The sequence below is a fragment of the Lissotriton vulgaris genome, chromosome 3_1 (genome assembly GCF_964263255.1).
Source record: "Lissotriton vulgaris chromosome 3_1, aLisVul1.2, whole genome shotgun sequence".
NCBI lineage: Eukaryota > Metazoa > Chordata > Amphibia > Caudata > Salamandridae > Lissotriton > Lissotriton vulgaris.
The window spans coordinates 2,097,877,879-2,097,897,515 of NC_141689.1; the positions used below are offsets into that span (position 1 = coordinate 2,097,877,879).

The 19,637-nt window shown below is 43.7% G+C and overlaps 1 protein-coding gene across 4 annotated transcripts in view; it reads left to right on the forward strand.

Moving 5' to 3' along the window:
- LNX1 (ligand of numb-protein X 1) overlaps positions 1–19,637 on the forward strand; it is a 278,368-nt gene that overhangs the window by 161,695 nt on the left and 97,036 nt on the right. For all 4 annotated transcript variants that reach the window (XM_086962645.1, XM_086962644.1, XM_086962646.1 and 1 more), the window contains one exon: positions 12,817–13,061. In XM_086962645.1, coding sequence (XP_086818771.1) covers positions 12,817–13,061 — 245 coding nt within the window. The remainder of the gene's footprint in view (positions 1–12,816; positions 13,062–19,637) is intronic.

The following is a 19,637-nucleotide window of genomic DNA, read 5'->3' on the forward strand; positions in this document are numbered from 1 at the left end:
CGTCATTGTCCTTGCTTGCATTAGGGCCCCCTTGGCAACCTTTGCTTAGGCACTGCACTGGCCAGTGTTAATATTGTTGCCACACTGGTATTAGCCCGTCTGCGCCCGTCCGCGCCAAGACCGCGCCAGGCGCAGGAACCCCTGCCCAACATCCTCTAACCATCAGGTATGCTCCCAACGACCTCCATAAACTTCGAGGCAGACCCGACTGCCCCTGCAAGCTTGATCTTTCTAAAGTATTCGGCTCCACCAGTTGTAACAAATGTCATTGGACACTTAACTTCGTCACCAAGCAGCCAACATCCCCCAAACGACCTCACTTTTCAGGAGGTCTGATAAACGCCAGGTCGATGTGCAAACATAGTCAGGATATCCACGATCTCATTATCGACCGGGACCTGGACTGTCTCATGATCACCGAGACATGGCTCACTGAAGACAGTAACCCTGATATAGCCATCGCCCTCCCCCCAGGCTACTCCTTTCACAGACAGGACAGACAGAAAGGTAGAGGAGGAGGCGTTGCCTTCATCCTGAGGAACTCTTTTAGCTGCCACACCTTCTGCCTCGACCCCCTCACTGATGCAGAGAGACTAGGTTTCTCCATTAAACTTAGTCAAACCCTCTCTTTCTCAGGTGGTCTGATCTACCGCCCACCCGGCAATGCCGCGAAATTCCTTGGCTCCCTTAATGACGCACTCGGACACCTTCTACTCCGCTACCCTCATTTCACCCTCCTGGGCGATTTTAACCTGCATCTCGAAATACCCGTTGACCCCTTCACCAGAAATTTTCAGCAGACACTGGATATCTTCAATCTGCAACAAAGCGTCAAGCTACCTACTCACTCCATTGGCCACACCCTCGATGGTGTCTGCTCCAATTTCCCGTCCATCTCCACCTTGTCTCCCATTCCCCAAATTTGGACTGATCACAGTCTGATCCCTTTCCATATCCTCAATGATCCCCCTCTGAAATGCAAAAAACCAACTCGCCAACACACTTACCCTATTAACTGGAAAACTGTCCAGAAAAATCTTACTTCTCATCCCTTGTCCTCTACCAATGCCCCCTCTCCCTCTGGTAACATCGATCAAGATGCAGTCTCTCTCAACAACTGGCTCTCTCATGAAATCTCCAAACGATGCCCACCTAACAAAAAAGACAACACCCAAAAAAATACGAAAATTAAAGCCCCTTGGTATACGCCTGACCTAACAGCCGCACACCTACTCTGCAGGAGAGCAGAACGTAAATGGCGTAGATCCTACGACAATGACGATCGTAAAAACTACATTCTACAGAGAAAAAATGATCTCTCAACCATTAAATCAGCAAAAAGAACTTACTATGTAAACGCCATCAAAGAGGCCAATCAAAAACAACAAACCCTCTTTTCCATAGTAAAATCCTTCACCAAACCAAAAGCACTTCAACCAGAAATCCCCCCTTCCCAGGAACTGTGTGGCAAGATCTCTGACTACTTTGAGGAAAAAATCAGCTCTATCCACAAAAACTTCCCCCCTCCCCCTCCGGTGTACTCAATCTCGGAGCTAGACCAATCTCGCCCGACCGCTATCAGTCTCAAACACTTTACCCCGGTGACCCTGACTCAGACCAGAGAAGCTATCCTTTCATGCAAATCTGGCTCACCTTCTGACCTTTGTCCCCCCAAGATCCTCCACACCATCATTGATGAAATCAACCCCATCATTAATGAAATAGTCAACCTCTCCCTCAAAACTGGCTCTGTTCCTCTCACTTGGAAAAAGGGTGTGGTTAAACCTCTTATGAAAAAGGCAAACAAACCCCCCTCTGATTTAACCAACCTTCGTCCCATCACCCTGCTACCTGCGCTGGGCAAAATAACAGAACAATTAGTCCATAAGGAGCTCAAGTCCTTTCTTGATGCCCACAACCTACTTCACCCCCAGCAATCCGGTTTCCGGTCTAAACACTCTACCGAGACCGCCCTGATCGAGCTGACCGATACCATCAAAGGTCTCCAAGATCAAAGGAAGAAGGCCATTCTGATCCTTCTAGACCTCACGGCGGCCTTCAATACTATTTCCCACTCCATTCTGCTAAACAGGCTTATGGACATCGGCATAACAAACTCGGCCCTTGCCTGGATCAGTTCCTTCCTCAGTGACAGGTTTCAAACCGTTTCACTGGGCCCTTTCCAATCGAAAGAGAAAAAGATCTTCTGTGGAGTTCCCCAGGGCTCCATTCTCAGTCCCCTCCTTTTCAATATATATCTCATCCCCCTGCTTTCTCTTATAGAATCGTTCGGCATAACTGTCACGTCTTATGCTGACGATACTCAGCTTGTCATCCCTCTTGACGACAATTCAAACACGGCCGAACTTAACCTCAAGCACTGTCTCACAGCGGTCTTTCAATGGATGGACGCCAACCATCTCCGCTGCAACTCCAATAAAACCGAGATCTTGCCCATTGGAAAGAATGCCTCTTTCTGTCCAGCCCTGTGGTGGCCTGACAACTCTGCTGCCCCACCTCAGACAGTCTCATCGGCCAGAAACCTCGGAGTTATTTTCGACTCCGATCTCTCTTTCGATACCCACGTCGCAACTGTAGCAGGTAAATGCTTCGGCATTATTAAGTCCATGCGAAAGTTCTTTGATTTTCTCCCGCTCGACTCCAGAAAGACCGTTGCGGTAGCCCTCATACTCTCTCGAGTGGACTATTGTAATGGCCTCCTGGCAGGGACCAAAAAATCCACCCGACTGAAACTTCAAAGTGTCCTGCACACTGCTGCACGGCTTGTCCTCAAACTCCCACGCAAATCTTCCATTTCCGCTGCCCTTAAATCCTTACATTGGCTCCCCTTGCACAAGAGAATACTCTCCAAAATTCTCATTGTAGCCTTCCGAGCCTTCAACAAATCCGGCCCATCCTACCTGTCGAGACGCTTCCCTCACTACACCCCGGGTCGCACTCTCAGATCCTCACAAGAAAACCTCATGACCCCCTCCAAATTCAACCTGAAGACTAAGGGTGGAAAAACACTCAGTTCCCTTGCTATTAGAGCCTGGAACAGCATGCCAAGGCATCTTAGACTTCAGACGCAGGAGAAGCCATTTAGGAAGCTCCTCAAAACGTGGATTTTTAATCTCTCCGATGACTGGACTAAAGCAGCCATCTAGCCCCCCACCACCTTCCCGTCGATCTGGTCCCAGGTTTTACAGCGCCAAGATGCTCCCTTGGGAGCGAACGTTAGCGCTCTATAAATACCCATCCAATATCCAATATCCAATCATTGTACTTGACCCTGGTCACATTACGGGGCGCCCACGCCGAGGCGTCGCCCACGCTTTGCTCTAGTTCTTTTTTTGGGTCTTTGAGGGGATATTAATAGAAAGCATTAAGGCAGGGCAGACGTCTGCTCTCCTCATGGCTTCTCTAAAGCAGGATTCTTTGCTGCAAAAATTAAGCGCCCGTCGTCTGTAAACCCAGCCTCAATGTAATCGGGATTAACTCATCAACACCCCACATTTGGACAGTTCATAAAGCGCCGTACACTTTCAGCCCAACGGGAAATCGCCGGAAGAGCACCGACCAACTGAGCTGCCTGCTAACCACAGATTTTTAAGTATCCAAAAAACGGCCTCTCTCTGTACTGTGCACATACCATTTCCACCACTTTCAAAGATACCGATATTCTGTTTAAGGGGTACAAATTCCGCACTGCAAAAACATTTAACGCGCGCACTCAATACGATATAAAAAGTGGAGGTAATAGAAAACAGCAGGAAGTATATTTTGCAGTGCACTCGTGTCATCTGAAAACTAGTGTCGCCCAAGATCTCGGTACATGGCTCTAATAAAAATGTACTACTCAAGTTTGATCAATTATTTGAATCATTATTTATCTGCAAATAAACCGTTTATCTTTCCTTTACAATCCAATATCAATCTCTGTTTTCTTTGCGGGGGATGCAGCAGAAAGAGTTGTGTGCTTTCACTGACATAATCTGCACATGTCCAGTCACGGCTCGCGGGGGGGGGGGGGGAGTCACGGCTCGGCTCATGAGGGGAAGGGGTGTCGCGGCTCGGGGGGAGGGGGGGAAGAAAACAGCAGGGAATTAAATATAGCGCTGAAACCTTACCTTACCGCCGGTCCGCGCCGCCAACGGCACTGGAGTGGGGACTGGCAGCTCCTTTCAATACTGGCGCTGCCAGGATTGGCTTGGGGCACAGGCTACCCTTCACCCGCCGCACGCCCATTAGGAGTCCGAGGGGCTCCTAATGGGCATGCGCGAAGAGGTGAAAACACAAGTGCGCATGAGTGGCCATGGGCTAAAAGTTCGCCCTTCGACCCCACTCATGCGCATTTGTGTTGTGCTGCTGCCTGCCCCTGGTGACGTCTGACAATCATGTCAGTCAACAAGATGCCAGACCGCCCATCTCCTTCAGTCTCTGAAGGGGGTGGGCGGTCCGATGTCATACTGACTGACGTTGATGGAGCTGCGGGCGTGGAGGGGCGGAGGGGGGCTATGCCCCCTCGCCCCGATGGACGCACCGCGCCTGCCTGTAGGCAGCGCTGACATTACCCTCGGGTGAGTCTTGCGCTATATTAGATGTAACTAACATAACAACAAGCCAAAGTTGCTATTTTGAACGTGGAATCTGCGTCTGGGCATAGCTTTGCGTTCTGAGACTCCATGCAGGTTTTAGCATTTAATCCAATTTTGCATTTAGATCGGAAACGGGCACAGGCATTATTGTATTATTTTAGCTGCTTTGAATTTGTCCCTTAAATCTCCTGTTAGCTAAGGCAGTTTGTTATTGAGCTTGTGTGGGCAATGTTGTACTTAATTGTCTGGCCTAGCCCAAACCATATTTGCTCTTCAAAGGCTCTGGCACTAATCTAAGTTTTATTGAGAAATTTCAGTCGTTTAATTTAACCACTTTAATTTAATTCATGTGAATGTGTTGTGTGTATTGTTAAGTGGTTTTGGACCCATTAGAAGGTGTTGCAGCTTTTAAAGCTGAACTGGTTTGGGTACACTTTTTTTTTTTTTTAAAGTTTGACCACTGGCAACTGGTTATTGAAGTTGTTGAGATCTAACGCAGATGTCCTTTGCTGTATTTTCCGTGATGGCAGAAAAGACAATAGGACCCTGAGTTTAGATGCTTGATATGTTAGCGGCAATTTTAGGTTTCGATATTTATGTACTCTTGTAACACTACTAAAATGGTATGGTTAAGGGTGATTGTTTATGGTTTTCTGAAGGGACCAGTGAGGAGATGGAGCCTGAGCTCGTTAATACACATCAAGAGTATTATGATAATTTAATGTGCAGCTCATTTTTCTAGTTTTTTTCTTACAATTAATTTTATTGAGCTTTATAATTAGAACAGAGAAAACCATATGATAGAATATTAAGCCACACGCCTCCCAGAAACCATATGACCAATGGATAAGCAATACAAGAATATCAAGGTCCCACAACTATCATGTGACTCTTCAGCGTAACTCAAGGTGTAATGAGGTTAGGTTTATCTATTTGTATATCCAAAGAAGTGCCAGAGAGGGGCAAAGAATACATTAGTCTACTTTATGCTTCGTTACTATTTCCTCCACACTTAATTTTTCAAGATCTTAAATGCAGCAGCAAAACACCGGGGTTTTGAGAATTGTTCTCTGCAAGTTAATATATGTTCTGTGGGACTTATGAATTGTGTTAATCTTCCAAGTAAAGATCTGCTGAAAGAATCCTTAGCAGGGACCCCAAGAAAGATTCAACTGGAAATGCCCTCATAGTTCCATAATGATGCTACTGTAGAGCCAACTGAACACCGGGAAAGTAGATGTTTGAGGAACATGAGATAGATCAAGGTGTTAGGAAAGTAGAGGCAATTGATTCCAGTGATACGGTTGACCTTCAAGGATCATAAGAGGATGTGACGGAGAGGACAATGTGGGCGACTCAATACCTTGGCCCTTCCCCTCTTCTCACATGTCACAAGTCATTGTTTTTATCCTTCCACAAGCGAACTGGGAGATCGGCACCTTTAAGATGCCTGGAACAGAGCCAGAGGGGGCAGGATTTCACCTTCGGCCGTGGACGACAGACGCTGATTCAAAAAGACCATCCAATGTCCAGAGCGAAAGAGCCGTAGACGAATGCCGACCCGCCGGAAAAGTACTTGAGGACCTCACTAGCTGGACTTAGTTTTTTTAATATTGTTTGACACCCTTTGTATCAGAATAGATTAAATTTAATTTCCTCATGCACTAGGTGATGGTGAAGGTCATAACCCTTATGACGAAATAGTTATTTTATCTGAGCTATTCTCTTGTTTCCGAGGATACCTCGTCCGGACCTAAGGAAGCAAGAAAGAGAAGGACAGAGGTAACATACCAGATGTTCTCATTCACACTAGCATGTGGATTGAGGGCCTGTAATGGTCGAACAAAATCTGATAGACGTGCCTCACATACATACAATCAAATAGGCCACACTAGCAGGACAGATTACATTTTCTTTTCTTTCCCATTGTGGAAATTTGTTTATGATAGCATGATAATTGATAGATGTAATAGTGATCATAATGCTGCCGACTGCAAATTGTCAGGAAAGTTGATTACCTAGCAATAGCATATAATAATATCCCGCTCAACAATTTAACTCCATCGAATGGCAAACGCAGGCTTAAATGGGCCAATGTGACGTCTAGGCAAGAATCAATAGTGGTTATGCATGAGGCATTGCAGAAGGCTTTTGAGTGTTTGGATAAATCCGTCCCCTTGCAGCTCCCATCTCAGGAAATTGAGGCAATCCATGCAAAGCTTTTTAAAATTTTGAGGGATTGCTTTATACAGAGGCACCAAAGAATTAACAAAAAACTGGAGAAAGCCTCTACTGGATTGTATATTAAGGATTGCAAACTAGCTAAAAAAAATCTAAGCATGGCTTTAACCCCTTCGGTGCTCATGACGGAACCGTTCCGTCATGAGTCCATAGGCTCTTTAGAACCTTCAGCACCGCAGCGGAATTCGCGCAGCACTGAAGGGGTTAAAGGGCAGGGATGCGATACAAGTGAGGATGCAACAGAATCGGTATAAAGGGGTCTAGGCTAAAGCCAGTGCGAGTTGGGAAAATAGGATCTGGGACAAGCTATACAAGGCTGGTACCTCTATGGGTTGTAAAACATTCTGGTCCCTGGTAGCTAATAGGGGACAGAACCCCAAAGATAACTTAGCTAATAGCATCCATCCAGAGGCTTAGTATGATAATATTTCTATGCTATTTGATTACTTATTGGCACTAGCCTCAGGGGTGTTTACTCCTGGAGTAGATAGATCAGAAGTGTGTCCAATATGTATACAACTATGCCCACCATCTTCATCAAAATTAACTCTAACATACGGTGAAACCCTGGTAGCCATCAATTGCATTGCTGTAGGGAAAGCCTCAGGTCCAGACTGGTTCCCCGGTGACTTATTTCGTGCCACCCATGAGAATTGGGCTATGTACAATAACAGCTTATCGAATGCTATTATTAAAGGGACTGAAATACCTGGCAGTTGGAAGGATGCAGAGATAGTACTAATATATAAGAAGGGCGATAGAGAGTCGCCCCTTAACTATAGGCCCATAAGTTTGACTGATGTTACACAAAATGTTTTTAGTGGACAAAGCCTATTGAGACTACAGGAGCAGACATATGAGACCGAGGCCCTGTCACATCTGCAGCCAGGATTTCATAGTGGTATTAGCACTATAGACCAGGCCTTTAGACTTATGGGTTTTTTTTTGGAAAATGGTTGTTCTCCAAAAGGTGCACCTTTATATGGTCCTTGTGAACCCCAAATCTGCATTTGACTTGGTTCTCAGGCCAAAACCACTTGACTGTGCTACAACAAATGGAGGTCCCTGTTGAGTTACTGAATGATATAGTAAGATTGCACCAAGACATCTATGCACAGGTCAGATGGTGCACCCTGGGAGAGCTAGAAAAGCGAATAGTAACTCTCAAAGGGGTCTGCTGAGGTCCTTGCTCCGACCTTATTCTCCCTATATCTTAATGATGTTGTGACCTATTTAGGACATTTTTACATTGATGCACAGTGGATTCCAGGGCAGAAAATCCCCCTGTTATTGTTCTCAGACGACATTCTGCTGGTCTCGAAGACCCCCAATGAGTCTACAGATGCTAGTAGATCGTTTTGCACACTTTTATGCAGAAAGAGGGCTGACAATAAAGCATTCAAAAACAACATTTTTGACCATTAATCCACAGAAGTGATTTAGAGGAACCATCACGTTAGGGCAGTGGTTCCCAAACTTTTTTGACCCGTGGCTCCCTTGACCTAATTGGCAGTTGGCCGTGGCTCCCCACCATTTTTTTTACCGGTGGGCGGGGGGGGGGGGGGATCACCGGGGTGCAGCACACACTTTGGTAACCACTGGTCTATATCATCCCATACATACAAAGGCAACTGCTCTAGTGATGGACTGAAGGCAACGTCCCGGCAATGAACTGGCATCCCACTATGTTTATCTGTTTTGAGGTAAGAGCAAACAGATGTTCTAATTGAAGCTTTTTTAATGGGCAGGTGCTGTCTGATACCGGTTACCTGCAATGTTTTTGCTTTAGTAGAGAGATTTCTGGCACTTCTCAGCACCTTTGCAACAAGGGAATTTCATGATTTCCATGCACTGGTACATATGAGAAAAGTCAGGAAATCATTTCTGCACAGGGAAAGGGAAAGCAGCTTTCAAATGTGCACACGGAAGAATGTAATATCGAAACATTTTCAACAAAGTTGGTTTATTAGGGAAATGTGCATCCTAGAGGTGGAGAACAGCATGTCTGAGATGCAGATTATTTTATGGCAGTAATTTTCAACCGGCCTCATTTTTTTCCCAGATCGGCATTTCTCTACCTCCCTAATCAAAGGTTGAACATTACACTATTTTCTTGGATCGGCTGAGGATTTTGTAGTAGCAACATCTTTTGCTTTTATTATAAAAATTGTAGTACCCGCAAAAAAATGCTTGCAAAGTGTTTACATCTTGTCTGCTATTGCCATCTCAAAAACAGTTTGTCACTTGATTCTCTTCAGAGAATGGCGATGGTGGGGCAGGGGAGTCGCACCTTCAGGAGGAAAAATACAACACCTATTCATTAGCAGGCCATCGAGAGCACTTCTCCTGTCAGCAGGAGATTCCTTTATTTTGTGAACTCCTTAAGGCCCCCTGTGCGGTGATAATTACACTGTGGCTGCCGCCCAGGCGCGCAGATTAGGAGGACCATAGCTAACCCAAACAGGTCATCTGCTTTGCTTTGTCAGGCCGTTTTGCATTTCTTTTATCTTGAACTATAGCCTATTCAAGACGCTCGGGGTGCACCATACGCCACACTTCACAGGGAAGGGATGGAACATTTCTCAGGCGGCAGTTTTCACTACCCACATCCAGCGCCGCGGCGCCCCTGGCTTCTCATCACGGCGCACACTTTGGGAACCACGGCGTTAGGGGATATAGAACTCGAAAGTGTCCCAGAATTTGATTATCAAGGTATACGTTTTAACCATAACATGCTTTAGTCTTCCCAGGTGAAGAAGAATAGTATAAATTTAAGCCATCATGTATTTGGGATATAGAGACTGTATTGGGCGTCTAAAACTAGGCTGATCCTACCCACTCTAAAGGTTTATAAAGTGAAGGCTCAAGTTAGTGTCTTTTACGGAGCAGAGCTTTGGGGTTTTGCATGTTATCTAGTTTAATAAAGGTTGAGAGCAACTTTTTAAGATCCTTGATGGGCTTGATGCCCCTATGTTGGGACGTGGGTGTAAAACAGATTTTCCATAAAGCACAGCTAAGACCAGTTTCATTCTGGAGAAGACTTAAGTCATCACCTGCTCTAGTGGAATACTAAAATGTATTCAAAGAACTAGCCAAAGTAGACAAGAACATAGGCTACACTGGATTTGGTTGATTAAGGAGATTCTCTCTTAAAACGGCATTGAGGAATACTGGTCGGATTGCCCCCTGATTTTATCAAAGGTTGCACCTAAAGAAGCTTTCTGAGCCCATAAATTGACAATCGAGATGAGCAATAGGAGCTCAAACAGTTGCCTTTTTAGATCTAAAATCCTATAGCATGTGTGAACCTTTCTTAACAGACACCTCGGCCCAATTAACTAGGCAATTGTACATCAGGTTTAGACATGTTACTCTCCCTTTGCAGTCTTTCTGTGCAAAATGGAAATCTAAGATAATAGCTTGGGTTGCCCAACAAGCCAGCATCCAGACGAGAGTCTGCAGCCTATGATGTCCTGGATTCTCCCTATTCGTAAGCAATTGGGAGCTAGGCAATGTCTAGTGGGCCTTCGGCTTTTGCAAGCAGAGACAAAAGAATCCGTTGTCTGTGCAGTAGCGAAATATCTTCATGGGAGCTGAAGTACAGGGCAAAATCACTAAATCACTCTGTGTCAGATGTTGGACATGCACCCTAGAATTATACTCAGATTAAATTAAGGATGGACTGCGGGGAATCACTTTCTTAAGCCATTTCTAGCAAATCTGCTCGCTTTTAAAGCTAGGAGGTCTGGAGCCGTATAAATGTCAAATTTTAGAATACGTATAATGAACAAGAAAATATAAAGAAATAGTTTGAGTTTGGAATAAGGAAGATATGGTTACTTTATATTGTAAATTTAAGTATTTGAATATGCTCTTACATTAGGTGTTTTATTTATATTATTTATTGATTTTAAATTCATGGTTGTACTTATATTTATATACATATTTCTATATTTCTTTTTACTGAACATTTGACCAAATCACATCCAATGATTACAAGCAGGTGTATGCAACCTGTTACAATGACATATAGCACATTTCAAAATAATACACAGTTATAGTATTAAGCAGATCAGGGGAACCAAGTGCATCAACCTATCTCAATTCTGGTGGGGTAAAGATTTCCCCCCTGTAGCGGTTCCAGGCCTCCCACACCCTGCTCCATTTCCCCGGACATCCCTGGCAATGTAGACCGACTTCTCCCTAAACATACACCAGTCCAGATCTTCCATCCACTTCCCGATCTGAGGCGATTGGCTAGCCCCCCACATCTGAGCAATATTACGCTTCGCTATCATGAATGCTAAGGAAGCCCATTGCGTTTTGTGGGTATTCAGGTCGTTGGTTCCCAGACATTTAAGATGCATCTACAAGCCTCCAGCTCCAAGTCAACCCCCAAGAACGCCCGCAGTGTGCGGTGAACCTCCCTCCAATATGTTTGTATGTGCTGGCAGTGCCACAGTTTATGGATAAATGTCCCCAGTTCCCCACAACCCCGCCTGCATTCTCCGCTATCAGTACGACCCATTCAAAATAGAAGGGGACCGGTAACATATGTCCTATGTAGTATTTTAAGCTGTAATAGCCGGAGTCTTGTTTGGATAGCCACTACACGCGGGCAAGAGACCGCCACCTGCCAGTCTTCATCGTCCAATTCGAGGCCATCCTCATTCCAATACTGTTTGATATTAAGCAATGGATTGTCCATGTTATTGATTAGTTTCCTATAGATCAGAGATATGGTCTTCTCTGGAAGGTGTCCATCTAGCACCCTGTCCTCCAGAGGGGAAGTGTCTGGAAGTATTGTTTCCCTAGGGATCTGGGAATGTAGCGCATGTCGAACCTGGAAGTAACGGAAGTACTCACTATCATTTAAGCTATACTGTAGCTTGAGTGAATCGAAGGTGTGGACAGTGCCCGCCCCCCTTACGTCTTTTATGCCTGAGATCCCAATGAGATCCCACTTGTCAAACCCTTTTGATTTCCAGAGGCTCCCTAATTTCTCCGAATTCCAGAGTGGGGTGGCTGGTGTCAAGGTTGTTGTACTTTTATGGATTTTGGTTTACATGCTGAATAAAGTTGATTGATTGAGAAAGAGAAGGCTTTTACCAGTATCCAATACATCTAATAATAAAGCAAATCCCGTACCAGCAAGACTTGGCTCGTGTTAAGTTTTTCTTCTATGCCCAGTCACACAACCCAAACACGACAGAAGATTAAATACATATCTGGGGATCCCACGGAGAGTAGATGGGTATAGTAGATATCTGAAGTACATAGAAAAGTAAATGTTTTAGGAACACAGGGAAAGTACATGTGGTAGAAGCATGGAGAAAGAAAATATTTGATGAGCATAGTTACAGTAGATATTTGAAGAACATTGGAGAAATACATGTTTTAGTCTCCAGGAATGAAGATGAAGGGGGAAGGTTCTAATAATGCATCAGGTCTTTTCATTCATCCACCCATCTGGTTTCTCTCCATCTTTGGATGGAGGAAGCTGCTGTGTAAATGCCATTCTTCAATAAGGACACACCTTGGTGAAAAGGAATGCGTGGTTAGGAAGGCGCATCCAAAAGCCTCAATGTCCTGAGACTACATGGGCGTCATGCGTCTGCTATAAAATTCTACTAATTTAACGAAGGAGGTGGTATTTACTTTTTGCAGGTAGATGTCAAAAACTTAATTGAAAAGTAATTGTTGTATATTACAGTGGCGTAGCTAATCTTGAGCGGGCCCCCTGGAAAGTACATAGAGGGGGGCCCACACACTCTGGACCCAGTCAGGAGGCCTGAGGCACCGCCCGTGCACAGTGCCATTAATTTTGGTGGAGCAGGATTTTAAACAATAGAGCACTGTAATCCGTATGTAATCCCATTGCCTCTGCAAAAGTCTTTAGTGTTATGGGTGAAAAACTCACCTTATATTGTTTCACATGTTGTAAAATATTATAAACCATGTTTTTCACTTCCCTTAGATGTAAAGGAGCCTCCCACTACGGCATAACTAAAGAACAAAAGCGACGCTCTGAAGATGACGCAACAGAAGATGGATCCTCTGAGTCGAAAGTAGCGTCCCTCTCTCCTGAGCTCCAAGTCTCTGTAGGAGATGCTTTGATGGAAGATGAGCCAGGTCTGGCCACTCCTTCCCTCAGCCCGAGTACAGAAAATAACCAATCTGAGAACAGCTCTGAAGACTCCAGTAGAACAAATAGAAATCGGCGTAAGTGTGGCGTAGTGGGCCCAACTGTACCAGAAAGTGTTCTTTTCAATGTACAGCACTTTTTATTTTTATTTTTATTAATTGTGCAATACATAGTCAAGGGAGAAGATTGATAAAGGAAGCCTTTTTCATACCCCTTTTAGACTGCCCTATCATTAGAGGATGATCTGTTACAGTGTTTGCGTACAAAAGGATTTTGGCGGTGGGAGGCTGACTCTTGCAGGTTGTGAGGCGTGGGGTAGCCAAATGGAGTGTGCTCTTTGGGGAGTGGTGGTATTAGTTGTTAATTCTTACACACAACCCATGTGAGTGAGATCACTCGGTTGAGGCGTAATCTCAATGGCAAACCCACCAAAGGGGTGGATGTTTCTTGCATTTACTTACTACTAAGCCTTTGTGTGTGTGTCAGTGTGTGGGTTGGAAGGGATCAGTCAGTCTGAGTGGTATTTATTCCAGCACATACTGAGCCGTGTCGTTGCATTTACGCCATGGTTTGCTGCACAGCATAGTTACATCAACAGTTGGCAGTATTTGTATAAAAATTAAGTAAGTGCAATAGAAAAATTTCCAGCTCTGCAATACTAATGAAATTATAAATATCACAATGTATCGCATTATAAGTCCTTAATTATACATAATATTTCAGTCAATGTTTTAGTTTGTTCTAACCCTGAAGCCCATAAAGAACAGCAGCAGGTGAATTAGGCAAGAACACTGCACATTTTGTTCTCACTAAATGGCAGTGTCCTACACTGTGGTATGCATCTATGCAGCGTATTCCATGCGGTATCACATAATAGTATTGAACATTAATTCTGAATGATTTATAGTACTCCCACGTGCTTAGAAAAAATGCTATAATTTTTAAAAGAGGGACAAGTTTTTAGAACCTGAAAGAACTATTATTTGGAACTTCAACCAAACCAGGGAGCAAGGGGAACACTGCCTCAGTGTAATTTCCATGAGGTCAGCATAGTAATGTGTTTACATTTCTCTTCATACTTTTCTTTTATGTTCTAGGTAGGTTCAATGCATTTATTGCAAGTGTTTGAGAATAATTACTGTATCAAACATTCTAAACTGTAGAAGCGTTTTCAAATATTCTATATTAATCGAAATGCAGGATTTAAAAAAGCTTACTAATTTTGTAGGCATAATAGAAATGGTACAGAATCGCTTTCTCCTAGCAGAAGGATTGAACTCATATGTTGACAATTCTTTATTTTACTTTCAATCCGGAAGGGAGCTGGAGACTGGAGGCTCCAGAAGCCAGTCGTGCTCACACGTATTGGACTAAGGCAGCCATTAACTGTCCTTTGTTGCTGACTTTCTCAAGAATAAGAGGCAACCCAGTGACCCTGGGACCTGGGTGGGACAAGTAATAAAGGCACAAGTGGTCCCTATGGGCTAAGTGTAGCCCTTGGCTTCCACAACAATAGTTACACAAAACCTTCACTAATAAGGTATAGAATGTGATATACAAATGTATTGTTATTTCACAATGAAAATGCCTGTTTTAAAAAATAACTACATTTTCTGAATCCGTCTAAGAACTTTGTTGCTGACTGGCTGTCATTTTCAAGTCGAAGAGATAAAGACTATCGATGCCATCTCTACAGGGCCCATAGTACATTATGGGCCTCATTCAGAGTTGGACGGGTTACTTCATCACAAATGTGACAGATAACCCAGCTGCCTTATTGCAGGTGCAATATATGTTATGACACTTGTAATAAAATAGACTGGATAGTCATCACATTTGTGATGGACTAACCTGTCCACCAAATTCTACATCAGGTCCTAAGTATAAGTATCCAGGGGGTGCAACATGCATAGGCCCCTACTTTCTGTTCCCCCGGGGGCACTTTGATATTTCTGAAGGGGCCACAGACGCATGCAGGGCTCAGACAAATTGCGCAGGCAATAACGTTTTGCCAGCACAAACGTGACGGTGCATTTACTCATTTGCACGGGGGTATGGCACCATTCAAATGTGGAAATGCTTTGCCTCTGTACCCACACCATATTATAGATTCTAACTATCTGACTAAAAAAAGGATTTACCTGGAACGGCGGGGCGCCACCTCTCCTCCGTCCCCTTCCATCTTCCTTCTTCTGGTCTCCAGTCCAGGCCCGCAGTAGAAAGCACTCGAGCATAAAGGCTCGCCTGAGCCAATCGTAACACAGCAATGCAGCAGTGTGATTGGTCTGAGCACCCTGGTTAGACACTCAGATGGAGACAGGGAGCATGTTCATGTTCCTCACCATGCTGTGTAATGCAGCCTGGTGAGGAACATGCAAAGCGTGCATGACTTCTTGGGCCAGCCAAACAGTCATGCTCACTTAGGGAGTGTAAACCACTCCTCTTCTGCTCCAGCCGGCCCCGCCCCACCCCTGACTGTGATAGGAAAAATAAAAGGATAATACATTATAATTTTACTTTTATTTTTGAGAAGTGGCGATGCTCCTTCTTGACGCGAATGAGCCGCCACTGTCAAAGACATTCTCTCAGTAACTATTTATATTATATTATTATAGAGGCTTTTGTAACGCGCTCTGCTACTAAATAGTATAGTATCCTGGCGCGGAGGATACTATACTCAACTAGTGTAATCATATTTGTTTGCCGAATATTTTTATTGGTTTTTTTACACAATAAAGTAAAGCACACATTCAATCATATAAATACAGTGCTCTTCAAAACACATCACCTTGATTGCATACATCATTTACATTCCCAAAGTTAAGTACAAACTTTGTAGGATGGAAATTCATCAGGTACTATAATTTAGTAACTATATTATATAGCATGTTAGAAGATAAAGTAAATAATGAAAGTTGCCACCTATTCTGGTTCATAGGAGTCTTCTTAAGCAGTTAAGGCTAGTACTCGTGCAGGGAGTCCCATTTAAGTGTCCCATCCAGCATGATGCTGCTTATAGATTCCAATTTATACTGCCACTAAATTCACCATGTCTAGCTCTGAAGTATTCACGGCAATCCTTCTGTTTGCTAACATTAACACCAATGATTAATTCTGACTACTTATTCTCCCCATTCCTAACGGATAGCATCCCCAGTAAGCATCGTCTCTAGGTTGATATGCGTCCAGCCAATCGTCTTAGAAATTTACATTACAATGTTGTTCAAAAATTGTTCTTTCTTGATACAGGTTCACCACATGTTCCTGTTTCTATCATTCATTTTGGGCTGGAAGTGTTATCTGCACCTATCCCAACCATCAACTGGAAAACCCAACTGGAAAACCCTATACGTTCTGTGTATGCATTTATAATAAATTAATTCAAGTCTGGCATTTATAGTTATTGATTCATCCCATGCAGATCTTATGTCAGTAGCTTCTTTTAGTGGTTTCCCCCAATCAGAGTTTCAGGTATCGTAAAGGTGGGATAGCCTCTTAGTGTCAGTGGATAAGCATACCTTGTACAACATGGACATGCATTTTTCCCCTCTTGGGATGATAATAACGACTGATTAAGCATGTGTACTTACAGTTCTTCTGGAAACTCTGGTAACGTTTTGTGGATTGTAACTGTCAGCTGAGCATAAGTGGCAAAGCTAGCACTGCTTCAACCACATCTTGAAGTTTAGTAACAATGGGGTAACCCAGTATCCCTCAGAACCTGGGCAGTCATACACAAAAACAACAATTGGTTCTGTCGGGTGAGTATTATTTCTTCAAGTAGTTGAACTAATCAAGAGTTTATTCTTGAAAGACCAATTAATCATTAATAAACACAAACATAAACCATATAGGGTATTCTAAGAGCTTTTATAAATTGCAAAATTTATAAATACCCAAATTACAGTTGCAGGGCTGTCAAAAACGCACAGTGAGAGATAGCGTGTGACATGGTGGCATTTGGTGCTCAGTGATAAAGTGATTGTGTGTAATATATACAAAGTGACTGAGGGGATGGGGAGGAAAGGATTTGAAAGGGCAGAGAAGCAAATATTTCAAGTAAGTCTGTGGACTGAGTAAATCAGTCTCATTGCAGAGTCTTTCAACTGGTCCAAGGGATATTTGTCGACATTTCAACCCAGGGTCTGCACTACTGTGAGGTCAGTGCGGGTCTTCATCAGGAAGGGGACAAGGAAATGACAGCCTATAGAAGCCCAGGTGGGCTCGGAGGGTTTTTACAGCATAAATATTTCCTTAGTTGGTCGGGCTGGTGTCCTTGTGGGAGCCGGAAGTCTCCTTCACAATGTGAAACCTCATACGTAAAGCTAAAGTCAATTTGATGGTTAGTTTTGTACTTCAAAATTAAGACGCTTTCCAAATAGGCTCTTGTAATAATCTATCCGGTTACTCATTTGGATCTGGCAGTTGCATGCATCTTAGTCATGCCAGTACAACTTTACGAGTCAATACTCACCCGACACAATCAACCACATCTTGTACAAAATCAGCAAAGCACAGAAAGTGACCTACTTGATCATCATAATTATTTTTGTTATAATATGCTTGTGTCTTGTGTTTTTAAAACGTATCCCTTGTATGTAATGGGTGGAGCATTAAAAAGATCCAAATATGCATAAGTTGATTTCCAAGAAAAGGGTTTATTGATCATAAAGAGTTGAAGCACAGCACATCTAAACAGGTACAAATAGGGATCTAATGAATCGGTTGGTCTGGAATCTGGAACCCAGGATGTAAAATGCAGGCACGCATCATACATTCCAGGCAGCAGATTCAGACAGGGAAAACAAGGCAGAATGAATGTAAAACAAAATGCAACACATCTTACCCCAAAAAAAAAAACAACATTAATCCAGATACCTGCTGGGAACACACTTTTGCCTATTGGAAACTTTAACCCTGGAGGCAACAGAGGAATCTAGATGAACAGAACTGGGAGAAGGTAAAACGGGAAAAGCATCATGTGTACTTTGGCAAAGGTCCTGAGTAGAAGAAGGAGAATACTGTACATTTTCAGGATTGCAATATTTAGCAACCCTGCGGACATTCCATACTCTACCATCCTGTGTGACAACACTATTTTTGAAGACTTTAACAATTTTGATGGGAGGGTAAAATTTGGAAAGACCCTTTACCAGAAAACCAGGTTTTCTAATCCGTACCCAATCCCCCACAAGAAAGTCATTATCTTTGGTTTTCATTTTGGAATCAAACAGGGTTTTCATCTGTAGTTGTTTGTTCTCAACCCGTTTGGCCACAGCAGCAAGATCACAAACAGAATTATTTACATCAAGTTTTACATCAAGTTTTTTAATCCACCAGGGACATATATCAGAGGGAGGTTCCCTACCCTTAAGGAGTCTAAAGGGACTAACACCAGTGACAGAGTGAGGGGTTATGCGATATGTCCACAATCTTTTCCTCACAACATCCACCCAACCATCGTCAGAAGTCTGTATAAGATTCAAACATTCCTTAAGAACGCGGTTAAAGCGTTCAACTTGGCCATTTTCCCTAGGCTCGTAGAGAGAGGTGGTGTAATGCTTGATTCCACATGCACCGAGGAATTTCTCAAACTCATCAGACACAAGTTGAACACCATTATCCGTGACGCAGGTTTCAGGAAATCCCTCCCTAGCAAAGACTTCCTTAAGGAAGAGAATAACAGATTGGGAAGAGGCGGAGCTGACGAACTTTACCTCGGGCCACTTGGAGTGGTAGTCTACCAGAACTAAGGCATACCGAGCATTATAAGGTAACTGCTTGAATGGACCAGATATATCAAAACCCACTTTCTGCCAGGGAAAAGTGGGCCAAGCCACAGGCTTGAGGGGAGCAGAGGTCACATGAAGCATTTTGTCACTGTTGACACAATGCGAACAATTTCTTACCAGCCTATCCACCATTTTGTCCACACCCGGCCACCAAAAGCTCTCTCTAATAAGACGTTTCATTGACGACATGCCAATGTGACTCTGGTGAGCGAGAAGAAGAATTTTCTCTTGTAAGGATTGGGGTGGAATTAATTTACCAGCCTTGAAAAGTAAACCAGAAAACTCTTCAATTTCCGATGAAACCTGGGAAAAGGGAGCTATATCCGGAGAAACACCCCTAAGGAGTGGCCAACCATTCCTGACAAAATCAAACAGCTGTTGGCAAATCACATCCTTGCCAAGTTCAAGGAACCATTCCTCCTCCGACAATGAAATGAACTCCTTGGACACACAATCTCCAACAGAAGCGACAACATCAATGTCATTAACCAAGTTTGAAGAGTCCTCACAAGGAAACCTTGAAAGAAAATCAGCAGTCACGTTACATTTACCAGGCACATATACAATATCAAAATCATACTCTTGAAGGCGTGAAGTCAAACGAGCTATACGCGCAGTGGAGTTCCATCCACCACCAGGGGATAAGATACCAACTAAGGGTTTATGGTCGGTGCGTAAAACAAAACGATTTCCCCAAACATAATTCCTGAAGTGCTCCACCGCCCAAATACAAGCCAGAAGTTCCTTTTCAATTACGGAGTACCTTCTCTCCGTGGGAGACAAAGTCCTTGAGGAGAAGGCAACGCACCATTCGTCCTTCCCTGATGACTGACTTAACACACTACCAATACCATAAAGGCT